Source organism: Trachypithecus francoisi, unplaced genomic scaffold, assembly GCF_009764315.1.
Source record: "Trachypithecus francoisi isolate TF-2019V2 unplaced genomic scaffold, Tfra_2.0 Lachesis_group5, whole genome shotgun sequence".
Taxonomy (NCBI): Eukaryota; Metazoa; Chordata; class Mammalia; order Primates; family Cercopithecidae; genus Trachypithecus; species Trachypithecus francoisi.
Window position 1 is genome coordinate 59,392,803 of NW_022681470.1, and position 23,451 is coordinate 59,416,253.

A 23,451-nucleotide genomic window follows, 5' to 3' on the forward strand; every position below is an offset into this window, starting at 1 on the left:
TCTTGTCCCTCCTCTCCAACTCACTTCCCTCCTCCACTACTCCAGGCAGGTTCAGTCTTCTTGTTAGTCCCAGAAGCTCTGTGCTCATCCCCTCCATCCGAGCCTCCATATGCAGGCTCCTGTAAGGCTTGTTTATCTGCAGATAGAAGCAGCCAGGACTGAGATCATAGAATGGGACATAACAGCCTAGGTCAAGGGAGGCAGTGAGACCTCAACTGGGCTACCAGTATATTCATTTGGTAAGGTCACCACATTACCTTCTCTTCCCCTAGAGACCGAGTATGAATTTGTTCACTCAGCTACACATAGGTATACACGGTGTGTGCATATACCTATGTACATGCACATATACATATTTCATTGACAGGGTCATTGCCAAATGGAGATTGATCTTTCTTAGACAATAGTAACCCAAGTGCAACCCGCTCCCCTGGAGCAGTTGGGGTTGGGCCTTGGGTAACCAAGGTCAGGGGCTCTCAGTCTTGGCTGCAAGAAACATCTAGGAGCTTTTAACATATACCTATGGGTATATTTTAAACATATACATAGCTTTTAACATATACACATAAGGATGTCTGGGTCCATCCCCAAATAATCAATGGTCTGGGTTGAGACCCAGGCATCAGTATTTTTTCAAAGCTCTCCTGTTGATTCTTTGTACAACCATGGTTAAGAATCACAGCCCTTTGGATACCAGACGGTCCTCATGGCTGACATCATTACCGATGGAGAGGACTAAAATTCAAGGTTGGAACTGTTCCTGCCCAGCTCTACTACCAGCAAAAACACTCTCCATCCCACTATTCAAGCATAATTGGATAAGCATTCTTTGCCTCCTTCTGCGGTAGTCTTTGCTTTCTTCTCCCTCCTTAGGAGGCATATCTCTCATTCCTGTCACAAATCTTTGTGCCCTAGAGATGTGCCCCTCCCTGTCTTTAGTGTGTGGGCTGTGAGGCAGAACACAGCCTATATAAATGAGACCCTCATGGAGCCAGGCCCTCCCTAATGGGGCCAGCTTTGCAAAGGAGATGGCAGGCAGTGGAGCAGAGAGCAGGGATTTATTTTCAACTGAGAACTAAAAATGTGCTTGGCAAACTGGAACCTTTCCCTGGCTATGGATCTGAAAGACAAGCTCACAGACAACTGGTTTTTCTATCTCAATATGGTATGATGGGGTCACCACTCCTCTGAGATGAATTTTTAATTGTCAGCAACAATCTAATTAGTCCTGACCAGAGCCTGTTCTTTCTTTCAGCCTATTGGCTTTTGCCTTCAGGGTTAGTAGCTGGCAACTAATATCCACTAGAACTGAATCACCCGAATTATCATAGGACTGAGCTAATATCCCGCTGTAGATGCAGTCATAGGCAGAAAGAAAATTGAAAGGGAAGTCCTACCATGACCTGGCTGTAAGCAGCCACTGTTAGGTCCAGACTCCATGCTTTAAAGTTAGCCTCAAGATTCCTGGAAATTTTTACTTAGGGCAAACTAGGGACCCCCCAAAAAAAGTCCCAGTTATTTTTAGTATCCCTTTGTTGCAAGATCGTATAGGATATGGGGCAAAACTAGATCTCATGCTTTCAGTAGTTAATATCCTTAACAGTTGTCATTTATTAAGGCCTGTGCTGAATGCTTTATATAGTTTTTTTCATTTATTCTCCAAAACCATTATTGTAAAAATGAAAAAAAACTGAGTCACAGATTAAATAACTTGCCCAAGGTCACTCCGAGAGTAAGTGATAGAACCAAAATTCAAACCAAACATGTCAGGTTCCAGAGTGCAAACTTTTCACCACTGTAATATAAGCTGTCTGCGTATTTGGCACAGTTTTCACCGTTTGTTAAGCATACGGCCCAAACAATGCGAGAAGGATCTATTGAGCAACTACACTGTGCCCCCAGTATTACAGCTGAGGGAGGAAGGGCAGCGTTCTGCTTTCTCAGCACTGTGACGTCCTTGTCAAAGCCTAACTTCTGAAGAGCCATTTACCTACCAAAAGATTTTGCTGCTCTGAAGAAAGCCATTGCCTGGTATATGACCATAGCAAGGGTTAGCAAACTGTGACCCACCAATATGGCCCATAAGCCATACAAATAGTCAAAAAAGAAATCAAAAGAATAATAATATTTTACAACATATGAATACAAACATTATATGGAATTCAAATTTCAATGTCCAAAATAAAAGTTTTATTGGAACTGAACCATACTCATTTGTTTACATATTATCGTTATGTCTGTGGGTGCTTTTGTGCTACAACAGCAGAGCTGAGGAGTAGCAACAGAGACTGACCTGCAAATCCTAAGATACTTGTTGTCTGGCATTTTACAAAAAAAGCTTGCCGATTCTTGCCAGAAGGAAGGATGAGATAACTAAGCCAAACTGGCAGTGCAATCGAGAGATTTTGCTCTACCTTTTTTTCTTTTAACAGTTCCCTGGAAAAATCATCTTATCTCAGCATGTAGAGCAAACCACTTACCAACAAAATACCAGAGGGAACTCCCTTCCCACTTTCCTTGTAGTTAAAAGCAAGACAGCTCATGTAAGACTCATCCTGAGTCCCTCTCAACCTACGGCTAACCTTGCCCTATGTCTCTGAAGCTTTAGGACCCCTATAGCCCCTTCCTCTTTAACACATTCCTCAAAGACTGTAAGAAGTAATAGTTGAGAAATGTGTACTTAATTTTATTTGCCCAGGGTATCTTTAACACCAAATTGTGGTAAGCTGGGAACTTAAAAATTAAGAAACTAAGATCCAGAGATTTAAAATGATAAAGCTTTGTTAAACTTCATACTTATATCGTACTTTCACATGTGTTCTTATTTAACCATTATTTAACTTCAAGTGGATATCAGATAACACTGTTCATTTCCCCCTCTCTTCTGAGTTTGAACTTTGTGAGGCTTTCGCCCCGCCTTGATTTCTACATTCCACCTCTTACACTTTTTGCCACTCCCTTTAGATGTCAATTGTAGCATGTTGCAGCTGCAAAACTGCCTTATCCAAATTTTTTTTCAAGGAATTGAGTTCTTAATGTGGAAATAAATCACTAAAACTCTATAAGACTCTACAAGTTGTTTATACATTTTTTAAGGCAGCTCAGTTCTGATTTGATGAGCTGCTAAGCAGGGAAATGTAATCCATTGCCATATATAGCTTCTTCCTACCTATGGAATCCTATTATGGAAATGTGGCTTTCACAGTCTCAGTTATACCCAAGCTGCAGCCCCAGGATGGGGCATTAAAGAGCAGATTGAACACGGAAACATGAGGCCATCCTGGGTTTTTTCTAAAAATCTCATTGAAATGAGTTTCCAAGTATTCAGTCTGGTAGACAAAGCTACAGGGACAGAGGAATGAAGGAGAGGGCAGCCAGAGCTGCTTTGATTAAATCAGAGGTAGGAGACCAGGGTCAAAGGACTGCAACTTTATTTTTATATTTTCTGGATCAGAGTCTTCTTAATAAAGTTTGCAGATTATTTGCCTGCCCTCCCACAGTCATGAGAAAACTCACAGTGATTGTAGGAACACTCAGTATCGTAAAGCTGAGTATGTATGTCAACACACTTCCACATCTGTTACCTCCCGTGAGCCTCACAGAGTCCCTACCATAGAGAGTAGGACAGAGACTGTTGTTCTTATAGAAGCACAAAAATAGAAATGCAGAGAAGGTGAGTGATCTGCCTAAAGTAATAGATCACTAGTGACAAAGACAATGCTGGAATTTCAGTTTCTAGGCATCAAACATTTTTGGTGTTTTGTTTTCCATCCCACGTGTAATAAAAGAAGGATCTTTGGAGTCAGGCACATTGGGATTCAGTATTAGCTTTGCTGGGTGCCTTGAACTAGTTCTGGCACTTTGCATTTCCTCATTTGTAGAAATCGGGATAACAACTGTATCATAATCTCTTGAGGCACTAGGGAGACCCTCTAGCACAGTGCCGTCCACATTATAGATATTCAGTAATTTTCCTTTTATTTCCTTGATACAAATTATGTATCTGTGATGCATATTTGTGTACATACACATATATTTATATAATTTAACCTATATCTTCCCTGAGAGATCAAGGAAACAGATTATATTCCTTAAGGCACAGTTAGATCTCCTAAGTGGTTAATAGCAGAGCCAGAGCTAGAACTAAATAGGCCTCATAACACCTCAGCCCAGGTCACCCTTTACTGGGGGCATTACCTGCCCCTGAGGTCCTGTAGCTTTAAATGACTAGTCAAAGGACACCTGTATTGAACAGATACAAATGTAGCTTTCTGTAGCCTGCATAGTGGTGATACACTTACCCGCTGTCCTAAATCGCTCTTGCTGCCAGTGGGACCCACACATAAACTGTGCCCTTATCAACATCCCATTAGGATTTTTCAGATGCACAGCATACTTGTCAAAAGTGCCTGATCATGTAACAAAGACTTGGACTTCCAGGATGGGACTTGAGGCTGTTAGTTTTCCTTTTTTTCACAAGTTAGACAATAGTATGTGTAATGTTCCAAGATGGCAGAACTGATAAAATTGAGTTTCCACTCCCTCCCCTGCCTGACAAGCATCTATTTCTGTGAATTACAATGCCATCCCCTAAAACTGCTGATAAGTCCTCTGGGTATCCTTTGGTGACTGTCAGTGGGGAGCTTTGGCAAGGATTAAATACATGCCTAGTGTTCACTGTGCCTGACAGCTCTGTGACTGTAAGTTTTCTGAATTTTAATGGTTGAAAGTGGATATGTATAGTATGGTCAGCGAGAATTTGGAGGATTATTCACCGAAGGCACCAAGTGGAGGACCCTTAAATCATCTTGTGCATATGGCAGGAAAGCCGAGTGCTGCCTCCGTGGCCTTTGCTCTTGTTTTTGATGAGATGTGAAGCAGTATCCTCCTTTAACTCTTCTAGTTGACCACCACCCCCTTTCTGAATTCTTTCCCTATGTCCTCACTAGCCCATTTTGGCTCTCTCCCCAATTTCTTTAGACTACGGGTGAGTTTAAGGGCAGGAGAAATTGAAAGTGGTTACTGATTCAATAGAATGAAAGGATATACAGTGTGAAATGTGAGGTCTGCCTATGAAAAAATAAGATATTACTGCTAAATATGCCAGCTCAAAAGATGGAGGGGCTATAATCTCCCTAAAGATTAATAATACCAACTCAATAAATAGGAAGATTGAAAGGAATTTTATCCCTGGAGAAGGGACCACGAGACACATTGTCTCAAAAGGCCCTGATCACCAGGCTGGCCTGGCCTGGTCAGGGAGGGCAAAGGAGGATCCTGCCAGGCTCTAACTCACCTTTCCCTCTGTCACCCTACAGGTGTTAACAGAACTGAAATCCGACAACCAGAGGCTGAAAGATGAAAATGGTGCCCTCATCAGAGTCATCAGCAAACTGTCCAAATAGGCTAGGCTCCAGATTTATGAGGAAACAAAGGGACAGTATTTGCTGCCCCCACCCCTCTTTTCCAGTCCTTGCCTTCCAACCAAAAGAAATGGATGTTTTGGTGGAAGGACACTTCTTTCTAACACCCTCTTCAGTCACCTCTATACACTCTACATTTTCTCTGCACTTTCAATGCCCTGTTCTTCCAAAACCCCTATCCCAAGTTTTATGACAGTTTTAATTGAAGCATGATTGTGATAATTCGAGCCATCTGGAGAATGCTCTGGGGAGTACACTAGGCTCAGCTTTGGACCCCTGAACTTCCTGCTGCTCAGCTACTTTGTCCACATTGGATTTGGTCCAAACATATAAGGCTTCTACCCAAATCAGTATCCTTCAGCTTTTTACATTGACCCAGTGTCCTCTGATATAGGTGAGTCTTGTGGTAGCCACTCCGGGATCCTGATTGGGGTGTCAAGAGAAACAGCAGGATGTTGAATTGATCATCAGATGGCCTCCGGAGCTGTTAGCATCCAAGGTGACAGTGACTGCATTGAGGTGCTCTATTCTTCTTCACCTCTCAGGAACTGACTTTTATTTTTTATATCAACACCCAGTAATCTCCCTAACTAGTTTTAACCTTTATTCCTCCCTCATACCTAGCCCTTTCTTCAAGGCTCAAATGGCCCTGGCTTCATTTATTCCTTTCCTTTCTATCCTTTTATTTTTTTCCCTCCCCCACCCCCTCACTCAATGGTATAAAAGCTAGGACAGAGCACCTGACCTCAGTTGTCTTTGGCCGTTGTGGGGAATCATTATTCTGGAGACAAGAAAATCATCACTCTGGTGCCTTGGTGGCAGCACCACTGCCCTGAAAGCTAGACTGTGGCATAAGTGTCAGCTCATTGTTTTCATCTCCCACTTCCCCCTTCAAAGTGATTTTCTTTATAAGAAAATCTGGCTCTGAATACCCCATTCTGCCTCATTTCCTTGACCTTGTTTTCCTCTCTTCGCTCTGACACCTGCTTCTAATGAGAAATGAAGTCAGTGCAAGGAGGAATGAGAGGTGGGGAGGGGAGATTGTTGGGAGATGGACTAGGAAGTGGAAGCAGGCTGGAAAGACACATATGGTGAAGGTCAAGTATCTGAGGCCACTTGCAACATTGTGGCAAAGAAGGTGGAAGATGGCAGCCCACTGGGCTGTGAGAATAGTGGTGAATTTGATTATTTCCAGTGGTTAGATTTAGCGGAGAGATTTACTTTCTTGGAAATTAATAGGGGAAATGGCACTTAATAGAGGTTTAATGGAATGAAGTACTTTCAACCCATTGATGAGAGTCATGGAAGTTTAGAGTGGCAAGGCCCAGAGGTCATTAGGTCCAGCTTTCTATTATTGTGTCACAGGGACCCCTGCTACCACAGCTTTGACCCATGGGCATGGTCAGGTAGCCTCTGGTGGCTATGCATTTATTACTCAAAAGTTGGGCAACTCTAATCAAGAGAGTTTTTCCTGATATCAGCTGAAGTCTGCCTGTGGATTCTCCTTGTAGTCCAGATCTACTATCTGCAACTCTTTAACAACTCTTCAGATACGTGCAGTGGGTGGTCTCTCCCTCAGTCTTACTTTGAGCTGCTGTTACCCTAGTCCTTTCAGTCATTCCTCATATGGCATGCTTTTCTTTCCTGTCACATCTTGGCCATCCTCCTCTAGACAAAACTAGCCTTTAAAATATCATGCCCAGGCCTGGAAAGAATACTCTACAAATCCAGTGCAAAATTAAACTATTAGTTCTTGATGAGAACCTAGCATTAATACTTACAGTATTTTCCTTTTGTAGGAGCTTTATCCCTTGGTTCACTTGAGTGTGCAAGTCATTAAATCCTCATCATTTTAGGGTTACCAATGATATTCAGTGTTTAGAGTGGTTCATTCCCTTAACATACACTACCTCTGTCTGTTGATTTCTTTCCTGACATGACGTGTAGCTGTCCATGGCCCTCCCTCTGAAACATCACATGCTCTTTAAACTAGAAGCTGTAATTCAAGATCCCAATTCCATAACAGGAGATATGTTTCCTCTGACAAAACCCCATTTTTAGAGTATATAAAATTCTGTCTTCCATTTCCAACCGTTTTTCAAGAGAAGCTGCTACTATCTTGGGACTTTGGATTATCATGGGAGTACTGTAAGTTCAGTTCTCAGGGAATGCTAAATTAGAGTAATAAGTTTTATATCTTTCACCATAAGCATTTCCTTCATTCTGGGAGAGGAAATCAACATAAGGTGTTGACTTATTGATTATCCTGGAACATTTTGAGTATTGGGGAAAGAAGATGATACTGCTTTCTCAAGAAAAGAAAATTGGATTATTGGGAATACATCTTGACCCTTTTCCACTCAATAGACCAGAGAAAGGGGTTACAGAGAGTCCCCTCAGATCTGTTTGTGCCTTTCAAAAGCATTGGGGGCAGATTCTCAAAACTCTTAGATTGGTGTTGCACCCCTGCCACTTCACGTGGCCCTTTCATGTTAAAGCTGACTTTTCTTGCCAGAAAGTTTTCCTTGTAACAAGAAATTTGCAAGCTTTTCAATCTCAGGAATACTGGATTCTATGGCCAGGAACTCATGAAAGTAAGTGTAAACTGTCCTAGGTAATTTCAGGTACTTTCTCTTATGCATTTAATTTTATTAGATGAACTGATTTCTGGTCTATCTCCAGAAATAAAATACCATTCCTTCACAACTGCATTGTCTGGAAGCCCCATGAGGTGGTAGTTATAGGCCTTCTACTAGCCAGCAATTCTCTCTGGATACTGGCATCAACAGGTCTCCCTTTTCTTGTGCTGCTTGGACAGGTACCTACCACTGGCCTCTTCAGTGGCCACAATCCGTAGTCCTCACCTGCTGGTTTGGACACTCATGAGCACCCCAGGCAGCTCAAGCTGAATAAATAGCTGCAGACTTGGCCAACAACATGTGGCACAGGTTTATCACTTAACTTAGAGTCTTCACATGAAATATCAGAATGGGAAAGAGAATGTTCTTGGCACAACTCTGTTTTCATTAATTTGTTATTTTTCAAAAACCGAGCCACACCTTTGAAAGTAATGATTTGGCCATTCCAGAGATTCTGTGGCTAAAGTTTGTTTTTCCAGGGCTGCTGATCCCTTTCCAGATAGCTCCAGAGTATGATGATCCCTAGCCCCATCCCAGTCTCTAGCGAAAGAGTTACGCAAATCTCAGGGTGTTGCCACTAAAGAATCTAAAGAATAGACTTGCTTTGGGCTTACTTAGTGCACCAGATTCTCTAGTGGGCCATTCTCATTTGATGTTCACTAGAACCTCCCTGTCTTCCAACTGCAGGATGTGTTTGCTTCTCTTCTGGGTTTTCTGTGGTTTCTGTGCTAGTTCCCACCCCAAGTTTAAGAAGACTTAGATTCATGTATTGCTATCTGAGGCCACTAGTGAGATTTCAGATCACTGTTTTGCAACATTTTACCCATTTCCCTTCCCCAAACCATGTGCTTATTAGATGGTTCCACTCAGGAAGCAAGGAAGCTAAAACTCAACTTAATAGTCTGTGGATCCCATGAAAGTGTGTATGAACTACTGACCGTTTCTCCACTAGGGGCATTTAATTGAGCCAAAGATGATGGAAGAAGAAACTCTCAAAGCCATGTACTTTGTTAGGTGTCTGGATTTTTGGCCTCTTTGCAGCCTCTCCTAGCAACAGACAGACACTGTCTCCTCTCAGAGAAAGGCCAGTGTTTCAGTCCAGGCCACTGGTGAGTGTCGGCACCCTTGAGGTGGGCATGGAGTGAGCAGAAGAAGCCTGGAGAAGAGAGAACTATTTAAAGTGTTGCCAGTTATTCAGCTTCCAGGTGGCTTTGCACCTCCAAAGGTGCAAAGAGGAAAAAGAAAGCAGAAAGGATTCAGCATTTAAGCAAAAAGGAAAGGGAAATTCTACTCTACCGGATGAGCCACTGGTTCCACTGGAGCTTTTCAGTGAAGTAACACTGCAGGAGCCCTGATATCCTTCCCTCAGAGATATCATCAGGGGCCCTCAAACCCCATTGTTTATGCCAGCACTGACCACACTTTAAGGACACACTTATCAATCAGCGGTGGTGCAGTTGGCCTAAATCTAGGCCCAGTTATTATTGCAGATCTTAGTCACCATACTCTGTTGCCCAGGCTGGATTGCAGTGGTGTGATCTCAGCTCACTGCAACCTCCACCTCCCAGGCTCAAGGGATCCTCTCACCTCAGCCTCCCGAGCAGCTAGGACCGCAGGTATGCACCACCATGCTCAGCTAATTTTTGTATTTTTTTGTAGAGATGGGGTTTTGCCATGTTGCCCAGGCTGGTCTTGAACTGCTGGTCAAGCAATCAACCTGGCTGGGCCTCCCAAAGTGATAGGATTACAGGAGTAAGGCACCATGCCCAGCCCACCATACAGATTTTCAAGGCAGGGTCTAACCCCTCATGTGAGTTCTTCTAACCCAATAAGCAAGGCAGCTTTGAGGACAGAAAAAGGCAACAGAAAAAAGATAAGACCCTAGAAGTCAGAACATCGTATTCCAAGGCTACACCTTCTCCTTTTAGTCATGTGACTTTGGGCAGGTCACCCTCCCTGTCTGTAAAATGAGGTTGGACTGGATAATCTTTATGTGCCCTTTCCTTTTGGCTTAAAATTCTGTGATTTATTCATTCTTAGGAAGATCAGAACACTTATTGGGATTTCTGCTTCAAAAATTATTTCTAATCTCAAAAATCCAAGTCCAAAATTTTTTGTTTTCTTCTGGATTTAAACTGTTTAACATGAGCACATCAAGGTTGACTTCTCATCCTTGTTGGGAAGTGAATTTAATATTGAGGGTAATTGAATGGTGTTGCAATGGCTTTCCCTCCTGATGGCTTGGTAAGAATATTAAAGCCTGCAGAGGTGGAAATTGGAGCTCATGGAGAAATGGATAGAAAGCAATTTGTTGCAGGCAGCCTTTGGACAAGTTGTTTTAACAGGAAATAGACCTGCTGCTTCATAGGTTTCCTCAACCACTTTTCCTCAGCTTTCTCAAAGTGTGGTCTACATTGGCTCTTCACACCCAATTAGCAGACTAATAGTTTTTCTGCTTAGCACCATCTGGTTCATTGTCTTGAACTCTGCCTTACAGCAGCAAGAAAATTTTCCTCGGTAAGAACCTCAATCTTTAGTTCCATTGAGCTGCCCCTCTGGATTTTGGACTATCAGAAGTAGGAGGTTCTGATACCATTCAAGATGATCTTTCCTTCAAAGCAGGTCTGAAGAGGAGACTACCAAAGCAGTAAGTGTTTATAAACCCGGAGTCCACACAACCACATTGCATGGAACAGCACTTGGCTTTCGCAAGCCTCCTACAGGACCTGGTGTAATTGGAGTGAAAGGGCAGAGACCCTGGAAGTGGAGATGGCTGTGTGCTGCGATGAGAAGAAGGCAGAAGGCCCAGGGGCTTTGGACATAGAGCAGGGTGGAAGCTGCAAGTACTGGGAAGGAAGAGAGTTTCACAGAACCAAAGCTTTGGCACACAGAGATGAGTTCTGTCTCACTGGTGACTTCATCCCTCAGGCTCCAACTGAGCAGAGATTTTAATCAGCTTCCTTAATGGGTATTGACACTGCTCAGGAAGCAGTAGACCCTATCAGGGACAGCTATTGATCTCTTGTGTTCTGATTAGATTGGAAAATAGATCAACTTCAACTTCATTGTAGTCCAGGAACTGTTGGTCACAGCTATTAGGAATGAGGTGATTTCTGAGGGCTGAGAAAAAACAGAAGCCAGCAGCTGCATGGTAAAAGAAGATGCATTCATTTCTCCTTTGAGAGTTGGGGTTGAGGGCAAACATAGAACCCAGGTTTGGCTTACAACCCAGTGTCCCAGAAGCCCTCTTTCGGGAGAACTGTAAGTAAGAGGTGGGTGTGTCTAAAGACAATACCATTAATGAATGTTTTTGGCCTTACCTAAAAAGGTTTAGCAATTTAGGGATAACTCTTGCATCTAGCTTATGTGTGTTCACATGCACATTTGCTAGCCCAGAGCTTTTAAAATGAGGTCTGGCATATACTTGATTACAAATGAGAACTCAGAAACCAATTTTATCCAAGTATATTATTAAATTCTATCTTTTGTTTTTCCCCCTCCCTTCTAATCCCCCAAAGGACCTATTTGAGCTGTTCCCCAATTCATCTGCTTATCATTTTGGACTGTGAATCCGCCAGAGTGATATTTTCTGTTATTTCTCCTCCAAATTTTTCCCTGATGTTTCCAATAAAGATTTGCTTGGGTGGCCCCTTAAGGTGACATCAGGATGCTCTTATGTCCTTCCAGAATAAACATATACTTCACTCCTCTCCCTCTCATCTCCCTCCACATTCTTAATTCCTTGCTTTTCTCACTTGGAGCCGAGGGTGCTTTAGAGAGGTGGTTTTCCATGAATCAGCCAAGATTCCTGGAGAAGTTGGCTATACCAACTACCACCACCACCACCACTGTCCCCTCTTCCAGTTTCAAAGCTCCCTGGCTATGCTAATGTCCCCTCAGAGATGAGGTTTGACTTGTAGGCCCGTATGACTCCTCCATAGCCTGGCCAAGGAGACCATGAGTAGCCATATCTGGTTTACTCTTTGTCCTGAGACTGTTTATAGCTTAAAACAGAAGTGTGTCTTCCCAGCACAAACCTAATCAGTGTATCAGTGCATCTGGTGGCAACAGCTCAGCCCATTCAAAGAGCAAGGATTCAGGAAAGGCACACTGATGGTGGGGAGCCTCTTAAGAGCCGCTAATGTTCTCCCAAAATCAGAGTTGAGAGTCGGAGTGCCGGTCCCCTGGGCCCATGTTCCTGAACAAGGGACATGCTAGGGCCAGAAGTAGCTTGACTCTCGCCTAATATCTGTGCCTTTGCCTGTCCTTTCTCCCACTCTACTGAAACCCGGAACAGATTCCCGCTTGCCTTCTGATGAAGAGAGGCCACGTAAAGAGAGTTTGGAGGAAAAAAGACACCAGAAGGCAGGCTGCGGGGTAGGAGAAGGTTCTGAGAGGATGCAGCAATCCAGAATACCTCCTTTTCTAGCTAGCATCCCTTGAACTTTTGAAAGGTTGTGCCTACCACTGGCTGGCACACCAGGCAATGATTTCCCTGCAGAAGGAAGGAATGTTTCACCCTTGCATCCTTCTTGGTGAAGATACGGCCTATGCTCAGTTGAGTAGTTCACACTCAAGACTTTGGCTTTATGGTTTTCCTTCCTTCCTGTCTTTGCCCTGACCTTGATCAACAGGGGTGAAAAGAATCACCCTGGTGTCTCCATGCCTCTCCCATTTTAGTGGTAGCATTTTGTGTCTTTACTCCACCCTTCACCCTATTTCCACCAAGGTTAACGCACCAGATATAACTGTTTTTCAACTGAGTTGTATGGATTAACTTCAGTCCACTGTAAATACACCAGGGATGGGGTGGGGTTGGGGGTGTTTAGGGAGAAGAAGCCAGACTTGCTTTGTGAACTGAATGTATTTTTATGCAATTTTGAGTGGCCTTTCAACCCTAAGATGAACGGTTTTGTTTTACTGGTTGTTATTATATAGTATTGCGTATTCTGTGTTTCAAAGTTTGGGAATAATAATATTCACATCTATATGATGCCTGTAAACACAACAATATTTATAAATGAGTAAATAAAACTGTGTTTTAACTTTGTGACTGTCTCTACAGTTCAGAGCATGGGATTTATAGAATCTCACATCTGGGGCAGCCTCTTCTGATTTTACATCCTCTTTACAATTGGTGGGGGCCTTGCCCACTAGCCTGCTACAACTCCTGTCCACATAGAGGCCCCTTCCCCAGGGACAGCCACAGTGAGTCATGGCCACTGATAAGGGTCTCTGGTAGGATCAAGGAATTTCCTAAATGGAGTCAGGCCAAGGAGAAGCCTAGATTGGAGTTCAAAAGAACCATAAGAAGATATCAAGGTTCCAAGCTTCAAGTAACTAAGAGTGTGGTTATTTCTTGGAAGACACCAGGTTTAAGTGATAAGGGTGTTGAGGCCATCCAGGTGACTACTAGCACACTCTAGTACCTGGGAAAGTTGAGGGCTAGGTGGTGATTTCCTTGGGCTCATGGAAGTCTCCTGCCACCACCCTTAGTCATCTGCTGTATACATAAGTCTTCATGAGGTCATTGTTTAAGTCGGGAGATCCAAAACTATTCTGTAGTTCCAAACTACAAATGTAGGTAACTTGGGAGTTATTGAAGGTTAAATCTAAACTCAAAATGAAGGAGCCATGCCCAGAAAGGAGCTGTTCAGGCCCGCTGGCAGGGTTTGTACGTGGGTGGCCAGGTCTGACCCCAGGCAGCCAGGATCTGGGTCTGGTTTCTCCATCCAGCAAGCCCTGCCTCTGGCTTTGCTCAGCCTTGTGTTTCCTGCCAAGCGGAAATCCCTGGTCACTGACTTGGGGAGAGGTCAGGGAGGGAAGATTCTTTTCCCCTGCTGTCACCCAGCTGTTTGCAACCCAAGCAGCAGCAGAACACACACACTTGATGTCATGGTTGAAGAATTCAGTCCTGTCCTGGGGCGCAAAACAGAGGCAAAGAAGCATGACCGATGCAAAGGGTTCCTAGACTGCAAATGTTTCTCTTTCTGACCCCCACTGGTTGTAGTAAGGTCTGCAGAGATGACAGTATCACCTAGCTGTCACGTGGTCCAGCCCTCTTCTAGGGAAAGGAGAAGGCCACAGCCTATTAGCAGAGTAAAAAGCTCACATTCTCAGCCAGGAGACCCTCAGGTGATCAATCCCAGTCCTGCTGAAAGGCTCATGCCCCTCACCCTACCCAGCCTCAGGGACTGAAGCAGCAAGACAGGATAGATGTTAAAGGATCTGGGCTCATGCTCCCTCAGGTGGGCAGCTCCTGTCCCTGGCTTGCCTTCACTGCCCCCATGCTGTTGGACCTGATGGACAAACACACATCTAGCCAATGGTGTTCCTGGAGGACAGGTGCTGGTGTAAACTGAAAACGGTAGCCGCTGGTCTATCCTCAAGGAGAGGAGACAGGTGGAAGTGGGAACTGAAGAAGGAGTTTTACTCTTCCCTGGTCTTTGGGGGCAATGCTGCCCTACTCTCCCTTTCCCTAAAAATTCTGAAACCCTATCCCTGGTCCCTAACATCTTTGCTTTAGAAGTTAAAGACATTTCAAGTTCTTTGCAAAGAGACAATTGAGGACTTTATGGAAATCCTTACTTTTCAAATTCACATTTCCCAGGGCCAGCCTCCCTGTTGTCACTGGGCTCAGACTGTGGCTATTCCCTAAGACTAGCTCTACTGGAAGGGAATTCAACAATATAGTCGCCACCACCACCCCGCCCCGCCCCGCCCAGCTTCCCAATGTTCCCCGGCACCACCATGCTTCCCACAATTCCACAGGCCTGGCATGTGTCCTCAGGAGCTGTGTGGGCCCCAGCACCCACCAGAGTGCCAATCTGGTCTTCCCCCAACCCCAGGAGAGAGGTGACCTCAGCCCCTTTTGGTGCTTCCCTGAAGGGAGATTCTGGGTTAGAGGCCAGAGCCTCAGGACCATCTCACCACCCTCACCCACCATACTGACCCTCACAGGCAGCTCCCACATCCTCGCCCCCACCTCAGCGCAGCAAAAACAACCAGAGACACCCCCCACCCCCAGGTTTCTTTCAGCTCATTTCTTTAATAAGGAGACGCAGCTCATTACAAAATAACAATTTGACAAGAGATCAGACAAGAACAAGAGTCCACATAAGGGAGATGGAGAGCATTGCCAAGCAGAGGTGGGGAATGGGCCAGGGGCAGGGCTGTACATGTGTCCTTCCTATGGAGACAAAGGCAGGGCTCCTGGTGGGCTGACCTGGGGGAAGCTAGGCTCTGCCAGGCCCTGATTTTGAAGTTTTCAGCCCCAGGGTTTTCAGAAAGCAACAAATCAAGTCCTTAGATGGGCAGGAGTCAGGGCAGAAGGGTCAGCATCTTTGAAGAGGCCCCACTAAAGTCCTTATCGCTAAGGCAGGTGGGATGGAGGAACTCTCGGTGTACCACGCACACTGCTCCCATCACCTCACCAGACAGACAGTCTCTCAACTCTTGCCTCAATTTCTGTCTCTGCTATGGGTGTGGAGAGTGGGAGGGCCCCAGAGAGAGCTGGAGGAAGCAAGACATGTCTTCACTCGTCCAAACACCTGATTCCAGCCTGCTTGGAAATGGTCCCCTCCACCTTCCCCACTCTTTCATGTCCCAGCACAAAAGTCCCTGGGACTTCTGTGTGCTCATATGTTATGGTTTGTGCAGGGCAAGCCTGCCTCGCCACCTCTGGCCTCATCGAATATGCCCTGCCTGATTACCCTCCCGTTCTCTCCGTCATTCCTCATACTCATCACGGTTGTCAGGCCTGAGGCATCCTGGGCCCTTCCCATGTAGTACTGCCCTCAGGTGCCCATGGGGCCAGGGGCGGCAGGCAGGAGGGCTACCTGTCTGTCTCAGTTCAACAGGATGACCTGAGGCCTCAGAAGCCCCCAGGCCCCTCTACTCGCCTCTCTGCTACTTGGTGCAATTGGCTGGGGCTTCTCTGGGGAGCAGGTGTGAAGGTCAGCGAGCTTAGTCCACACCTGCTCTGCCTGAGCCTCTGAGCCTCCCTCACAGCTGGACCTGCCCACCCCACTCTCAGGGGAGCCCTGGTAGCCCTGAGGTCGCCCTGCTATTGGCCTGCTTTCTGTCAGACTGCAGGAGGACACACGAGAAAAAAGCATCAGCCCCTGTATTCACCGGCCTCTCCCTGAGTCCCTCCTCCATCACCACCCACGACCCTCACACCACAAAGGTGAGTAAGCAGGGATGGTTCCGTCATCCCTGGCTGAGCCCTTGGCTGAGCCACTGACTGGCTGCTCCTGAAAATCCTGGTTGCCTCCACAGGGACCCCAGGAAAGGTATCCAGAACCATGGAGTCCCACTGCTGCTTGCTCCTTGCCCAGCATAGAAATGGAGCTGAACTGTGAACCCAGGCCGAGGAAGCCAGCTCAGGCAGGGCCATCATGGGCATCGCCTAAGGCCCCACTGGAAGCCCTGGACACCATCCATTCTCATGACACAGGACTGAGGGAGCAGAAGGGGGTGACAACAGGTGAGCCCTTCACAAGTGTTCTGTGGGGAGCCAGTTGGAGGGACACGGGGGCTCCTGGGAGGAGCCAAGGGAGGCCAAGTCTCCAGCAGGAGGCCCCCTTTATGGCTTTTCAGTGAATTCAGACAGTGGGAGGAAGGGGCACACCACACACATACACAGAACACGGAAGCTACTAGGATGTCAGACACCAGGCTGGACACTGCACCAGGCCCCAAGGGTTGGCTCTGCAGACAGATGTGCAGCAAACAGGCCTTCAGGGCGACCTCCAGCATCTCCCAAGGCAGGGCTGGACTGGAGCAGGCACTGACTCCCGCCCACTGATGACTCCCATGGGGAGGTTTCCCGATGGGAGGAGGCGGGGTGGGGCTGGGGGACAAAGACTTTACATAACATAAAATCAAAGGAGCAGCCTCAACCAGTTCTGTAAAATGGGTCTGAGGTTGGGGATCAAGGGGACTCTCAGCATTGCCATGCGGCTATTTACAGAAAGTTATAGACATGCATCTTGATTAAACAAGATTCTGTTCATATGTTTCTAGGTAATTATCTTCTTTTATATATAATTAAATATACATGGATGGGGGCAGATGAGGCTCAAATGGCTTCAGAAGGTTCTTATTTTGTTGTTGCTTAAAAAATAAAGTAATTCATGTGTCTTCAAGTCACAGTGTCCCCTTCTCAATATTGCAGTTCAAAAAACTGGTTAAGTCAAATCCTTGGGGTTCCTGGCCCCCTGGGACCAAAGGGAAAGGGGAAAAGTCATAGGGCAGGGTTCCCAGACACAATGCAGAATGGCCAGTTACATTTGAATTTCAGATAAACAACGAATTATTTTTTAGTATAACATGTCCCAACTATTGCCTAGGACATACTTACACTTAAAAATTGTTTGTTGTTGAACTGAAATTCAAATGTAACTGGGCATCCATATTTTTATTTGGCAACCACAGAATGGGGCTCTGGGCCACCAGGATCTTGGGACTCCTCCCTGCCTGCCACTACCCAGGGCTCTGAGAAAGGGCCCCAAACAGCTTTAGGTGGGAGGGGCAGAGGAAAGGGAAGGGAAGGGGCAGAGCAGAGGATATGAGGGCAGTTCCTGGCTCAATCTCTTTGTACCTTTGAGTGGGAGGGGATGCCCTCAGGGACAGGCTTTTTCTCTATGAGGTTGGGTGAGACCCAGGACTCAGATGCCTTATGAATTAACCTAGGACATTAAGGGAGCATGGAAACTGTCACTCCCCAAACCCAGGGAGGTTCGTCACCCTCTTTGCTATCACCCGCCCTTACCCCCACCCCACTGCATGGAGGCAGGTTTATAAGAGAGCTGTTTTTACCCGCAGGAGGGCTGTAGCGACCCCTCTTCTCCCTCTCGCTGAAGACTTGGGCCAGCAAAATCATCTCACACTGATTCCGCAGAGACACAAGTTATGTATGCTTTCCTAGGAAGAAAGATCAGGATCTGAGACTGTGGCCTAATCCCTGCTGTCTCATCCTCCAGCTGAGGGACTCCAGGAAAGTCACTTCTCATTCATGCCAAGCACCTGCCTACTGTCTGGGATTGCCCCAGCATTCCTTACCCAGCCTTCCCCAGGCCTCAGCTTCCACTTCCAAAGTCCAAAAATCTGTCTGTAGCTCTGACAGAATTAGCATCCCTTCTGGAACAATTATTCAGGGAGGAAGAAGAAAACGAGCTTTCAGACCTTATCCCAGTTTCTGGGTGGGATTAGGCTTGGATTTTCATGGTCTCAGCTTCTCTAAAAATCACCTCTATACTACTTTCCTTTCTCTGGAACAGACTTTGAGATGAAAACTTACAGCCCCAGAGGCGTCCAGAACCCCTTACTAGCCAAACACCCTACCTCTATCCTGCTGAGTGCCTACACCCCAGTACCCTGACATCCCCAGAAATAAACCTGCCCAGCAGTGAGTGTTTGGCATGATGCCCTGTGGTTTCAGCTATGTCAGTCCTCAGATATGGAAAACACACAAGCAGAAGCATGTTCCCACCAAGCCTATGGACCAAGACAGATGCCATCTGCTAGATGGCACATCAGGACCAGCTGGGACCTGGGGAAGGCACTGCTCCCCACACCCACACTGGCTCCACACTGGTGCCAAGATTCAAAGTCACTCAGCAACCTATCCCCACCCCTCAAGGCTGCTCACTAGCAGTGGGCTCAGAGTAATAAAATCCAGCCCTGGTCACCAGGCACATGGACACCCAGACCACCAGAGTTCCTACCATTGCCTTTCCTCCCTGTCAAGGGAGTGCAGATCTTGGACTTTGGAAGGGCTGAATGAAGTTCATGAATGGAAAAGAATCCCAGGTGGTAGAAGGTGAATTGGGAAAGGGCAAAGGAGTAAAGGTAGAGGGATATTGATAAGGGGGTCTCCATGAATGAGTCTGTGGGATATGGGTGAGAAGAATGAGTCTGGGGAGAGACCCTGAGAAAGCACCAAAATCCCACAACTCTGGGGATGGGAGAAGAGTCCAGTGACTTCTGATGTCCATACCAGGAAATCCCACTCTGTGGCCACCCAGATTCTGAAAGCACCCTATTGTCCTACAACTCTCTACCATGACCACACCTTTGGTGCCAAGGACCACAGTTCATAATCCTGATCAGAGTCTTACCTTCCCATCATTAAGTACACACACACACACACACACACACACACACACACACACACCAGTAAAAATATAACTTTCCATGTACCATTAACAAGACGAAGGATCTCCGAGAGACAGGGAGGCTTCCCAGTCTATTTCTGGTGGGGATATTCCCTCATTTCCCCCACTCCTTCATCCAAAAACCAAAGCAAAACCAAAAGCCCCTTCCCCCTTTTTAAAATAAAATAAAATAAAAAGACACTCTGCAACTTCTTCACGCTGGATCCCCAAAGCCTGATTCCCTCCAACACTGTCCATCTGTCTCGGGTGTCTACAGGAAGCTGAAGTGGCCCAGATGGGGCAGGATAGAAATGCTGCCATTTGTACTGGGAAAGAGAGATACTCAGGCTTCTGGAGAAGCCATGAGTTTTCTGTGGTGAAAAAATGGCAAGGGCCTGAGGGCTTCATGGATGGAAGAGAGAGGCCAAGGGAAGGGAGGCAAGGAAGGATGGCCTCTGGTCACAAGGGGACCTCACTCTGTTGTCCAGGCTGAAGGTTTGGAAGAAGACTCAGTGCAAACCTGACTAACATATATATGGCTTTTATATCAGTGCTGGGAACAAAAGGTGAACAGGGAATGGGACACAACTGAGCATGGGTAGAAACCCTAGAAGGTCTCCTCTGCTGCTGATTTGGAATGGATGCCCTTTGTTTCTTAGTATTCATAAAGAGAAGCCCACTAATGGTAGGATGAGTCCTCCCTATAGGTCTCCCTGGGCCACTCCAGCTACCTATCAGCTCTCCAGCATGGAGGGCAGAAGGCCAAGGGAGCAAGGAGTGGGAGTCTAGGGGGAATTCCAGTGCTCCTCTATATCTCTACCCAGGAAATCTCAGCCATCTGTCCCCCATCCTCTTCTTACCACCCCCTTCTTACCTGGACCTCAGGGGAACTAAGAACATTTAAACTTTCCTTTTAAAGTTCTCTGGCTCTGCACAGATAACGTGTCTTCAGACAGTGTTGCTCCACTTAAAAGAGAAACAGAAGCAAAAGCACAGTGGGGAATAAATGCAAATGAACTGGGCTGCTTATATTCTGGAAAGGGAGAAAGTATCTGTTTTTCCCACTGGATGGGGTGACGATCCAGGAGTTTAATTTTGGTCTTTCTGGTAATAGGACTTCTGTTTCTTCATAGTTTGATATTTATTGTCAATAAGAGTGAGATTTTGGGACTGAGAGTCCCTGTTAGAGTCTGACCCAACTAGTGAATAGCTCATGTCCATGAATGTCCCCAGAACCACACTTCTGGGGAAACCATGACTGGCAGGAGGAAGTCTTTGATGGCATCGTTTGGTCCTAGTTCTGAACACATCCAGTCTTCACATCTTGCATGCCTCCCAAATAGCCACCAACAGGAGTATGAAAGCCCCGGCATCTGAACAGGATCCTGAGACTTTGCCATAGATGAGAGAGGATCTCCCACTTAGTGGACTTTTCATGTCAGGGTCCCCAAAGAGCCTTCTTTTCCCACACAACTTTACTGTCCATGGCTCATTCCAGGAATGAAGAGAGATGCTCAAAGACACACACACACCACACACGACACACACACACACACACACACGGATCATTAGCCACTGTGATGCCTTCCCTGTCAGGAAGCAGGATGTGCTGCCATTTTGTTGGTCCAAAAGGCTCAAAAAACAGGAAGTGCTGCAAGTTTGCGCCAGTAGAGGGCCTCGCTTGGGGTGAGGCAGATGTGAAGCTTTGAAAGAGGCAGGGGAACTGTGACAGGGCATGCAGCAAGGCAGCTCCTAGGACCATGAACAGAGCCAGGCTTCTCTTTCACCTCTTAGGGGACTCTCCTCACACAGCCATCAAAGGGAAGTTGGTCTTTAAAAAGAGAAAAACAAGGAAAAACAAGGACACAACCACCAACAAATGAAAGAAAAAAGAAAACCTCTAAGGTTGCATAACTGAGGTATTGATAGCTCTGGATCTTGTCAGTGTCCGTGAAAGGTGTGGGGTCCCAGCCGCTGCTGTCTACTTGTTCTTGCCCAGGAGTGCATCCACCTCTTCCTCAGGCTTGAGCGAGTGCCACTGGGCAATGGGCCTCCGGGGGTTGGCCAACATGTCAGACCAGTGCCGCAGCTCTGTGCCTGTGGCATTGCTGCCCACGAAGATTTTGCCTATGGCTTCGTTCTTGCCCAACTTGTCGTAGTCCAGCACGGTGACCACTACCTGGACTTTCTGCAAGGAAAACAAAGGAGGGAGGGAGTTGGCAGACAGAGACGTGGGATCCCATGACCAAATTTATCCTCCATCAACCTCTACTCCAAATGATTGGGAAGGAAAGGCCTCCCGGGGCTCCTTGGTTCCATTTCTGCTCCAGTGAAGACTGAATTGACATGGAAGCAGAGGCCATGCCTTTGGCAGCCTTTGTTTCTACCACTGGGCATTTATTGAGGGTGTACTGTGCTCTAGACACTGTTAAGCACTTGTAGCAGGAGAAGAGGGAAGGAAAAATGAAAAGATGAATTTCACCTCAATGAGATCAGCAGACATGTAATTGAAAACTTACAACATGAAGTGATAAAGGTTATGCTAGAGAGATAGGCACAAGGTACTGTGGAAACTCAGAGGAGGTGACAGTCCTGCTGGGGCCAATCAGAAAAGGCTTCACAGAAGAGGTGACTGGGACATGAAGTCTGAGAATTTCTCTAAGAGGACAAAAGAAGGAAGAGGATTCCAGGAAAATAGATTATCTTGCGTAGAGGCATAGAGACCTGAGAGTGCATTTGGCATCTGAGAAACATTAGACGTTCAGTCATTGAGGTACAGGGTGAGAAGCAGTGAGGCAGGAAATGAGGCTGGTAGAGTAGGTTGGGGTCAGCTGAGGATTTTGCATTTTGTCTTTCAGGCAAGCAGTAGGGGACTCCTGAAGACTTTAAGTAAAGGAGTGTTGCGGACATTTGAGAGAGAGAGCCCTGGCATTGAGGTGGAAGATTCACTGGAGCAGGAGTGGGCCTAATGGCAGGGAAGAGACCCGTTGGAGGATGCTGGAGGGTCTGGGAGGATGGATCCCAAATACCTGAACCAAGGCAGGCACAGTGGGGATGAGAAGTCAAAACCAGGTTGGAGGGGTATTTAGGGAGAGAATCAAGAGGACTTGATGATCAGCTGGATTTGCTGAATGGTTGATGCCTTTTCCCCTGTGACTCCAGCCAACTCAGATTCGTCCTTCAGGACCAAGCTTTCTCTGGGAAGCCTCACTACAGTCCTCCGCTTCATGGACATTGAAGCCGTTGTCTCACTGTGCTTTACTAGACTGTTTACTGGTGCCCTCCTGCTGTGAGGTCCTTGACAGCAAGGACAGTGTCGATTACACACTTATTTCCTCATCCCCTAGCAAGTGCCTAGCACTTAGGAAATGCTCAGTGAAGTATGTTGGATAAATGAGAAAGGAAAAAGGAAATAGTCTAAGGTAATGTCCAGGTTTCTGACTTGGGCCACTGGGTAGATGATGGACTGTGGGGTCATTCATTGAAAACAGAATTCAGATGAAACAGACTTGGCTGGGAAGAGGTAGGGAGAAGAACATTACATTGGTTTTAGAAATGTTGAATTTGAGATGCCTGGGTCAGGATGCTCTAGATGTAAAATTCTCTGTAATGAGGACTTCTCTTGGATTAACGTTATCACTGAGCTGCCCAATGTTCTCTTGAAGTATTCCATCAATAACACCATACACATCTCCATAGATGACAGCACCAACTCTGAAGATTCTCTTGCACCCTTGCCCCCAGCCCTCCTGTGGGGAGGAGAGGGGGTGGGATCAGCTCACTACAAAGAAGGAGAGACCAAGACTCCATGATAATCGACCACTCTGCAAGCCCCCAGCTGCGCCTGACTCCCCGCCCAAAGGGGTGGGTCGGCCTCTTGTCCTACCACATCCAGATCCCACTCATACCCGGAAATGGTGAAAACCAGACCTCATCTCCAACATTTACAGAGCTTGCTGGTGAGAAGGAAGGAAGAGTAGAGAAGGCTGGAAGGGTGGCGGGAAAGAGGAGAGGAAGCAAATCAGAGGAGTAGATGGAAAGGACCTAGAAAGCAGTAGAAGTGGGGCAGGGATGACTAAGATAGGATGTGGCTGGAGAGGATGGAGGTGGCAGCGGCCAGTCCCACCCTCTCAGCCAGCTCCCAACCCCTCTGGTACCTTTGCTACACTCCCATACACCTATGCACATGACCATGGTCCTCCAAGTCCTAAAGGAATGATTTGCAGAATT

At 46.4% G+C, this 23,451-nt stretch overlaps 2 protein-coding genes across 2 annotated transcripts in view; one reads left to right on the plus strand and one right to left on the minus strand.

The window, feature by feature from the left end:
- The window catches only part of PPP1R12B (protein phosphatase 1 regulatory subunit 12B), a 243,316-nt gene extending 230,204 nt beyond the window's left edge, over nt 1–13,112 (plus strand). The window contains 1 exon segment of the mRNA XM_033198353.1: nt 5,319–13,112. Within this exon segment, the coding sequence (XP_033054244.1) occupies nt 5,319–5,405 (87 nt within the window). The 3' untranslated portion in view covers nt 5,406–13,112.
- A 7,109-nt stretch (nt 13,113–20,221) lies between these two features.
- Nucleotides 20,222–23,451, minus strand: part of SYT2 (synaptotagmin 2) — a 48,902-nt gene continuing 45,672 nt past the window's right edge. Inside the window, exon 9 of the mRNA XM_033198355.1 lies at nt 20,222–21,409. Coding sequence (XP_033054246.1) covers nt 21,203–21,409 — 207 coding nt within the window. The 3' untranslated portion in view covers nt 20,222–21,202. The remainder of the gene's footprint in view (nt 21,410–23,451) is intronic.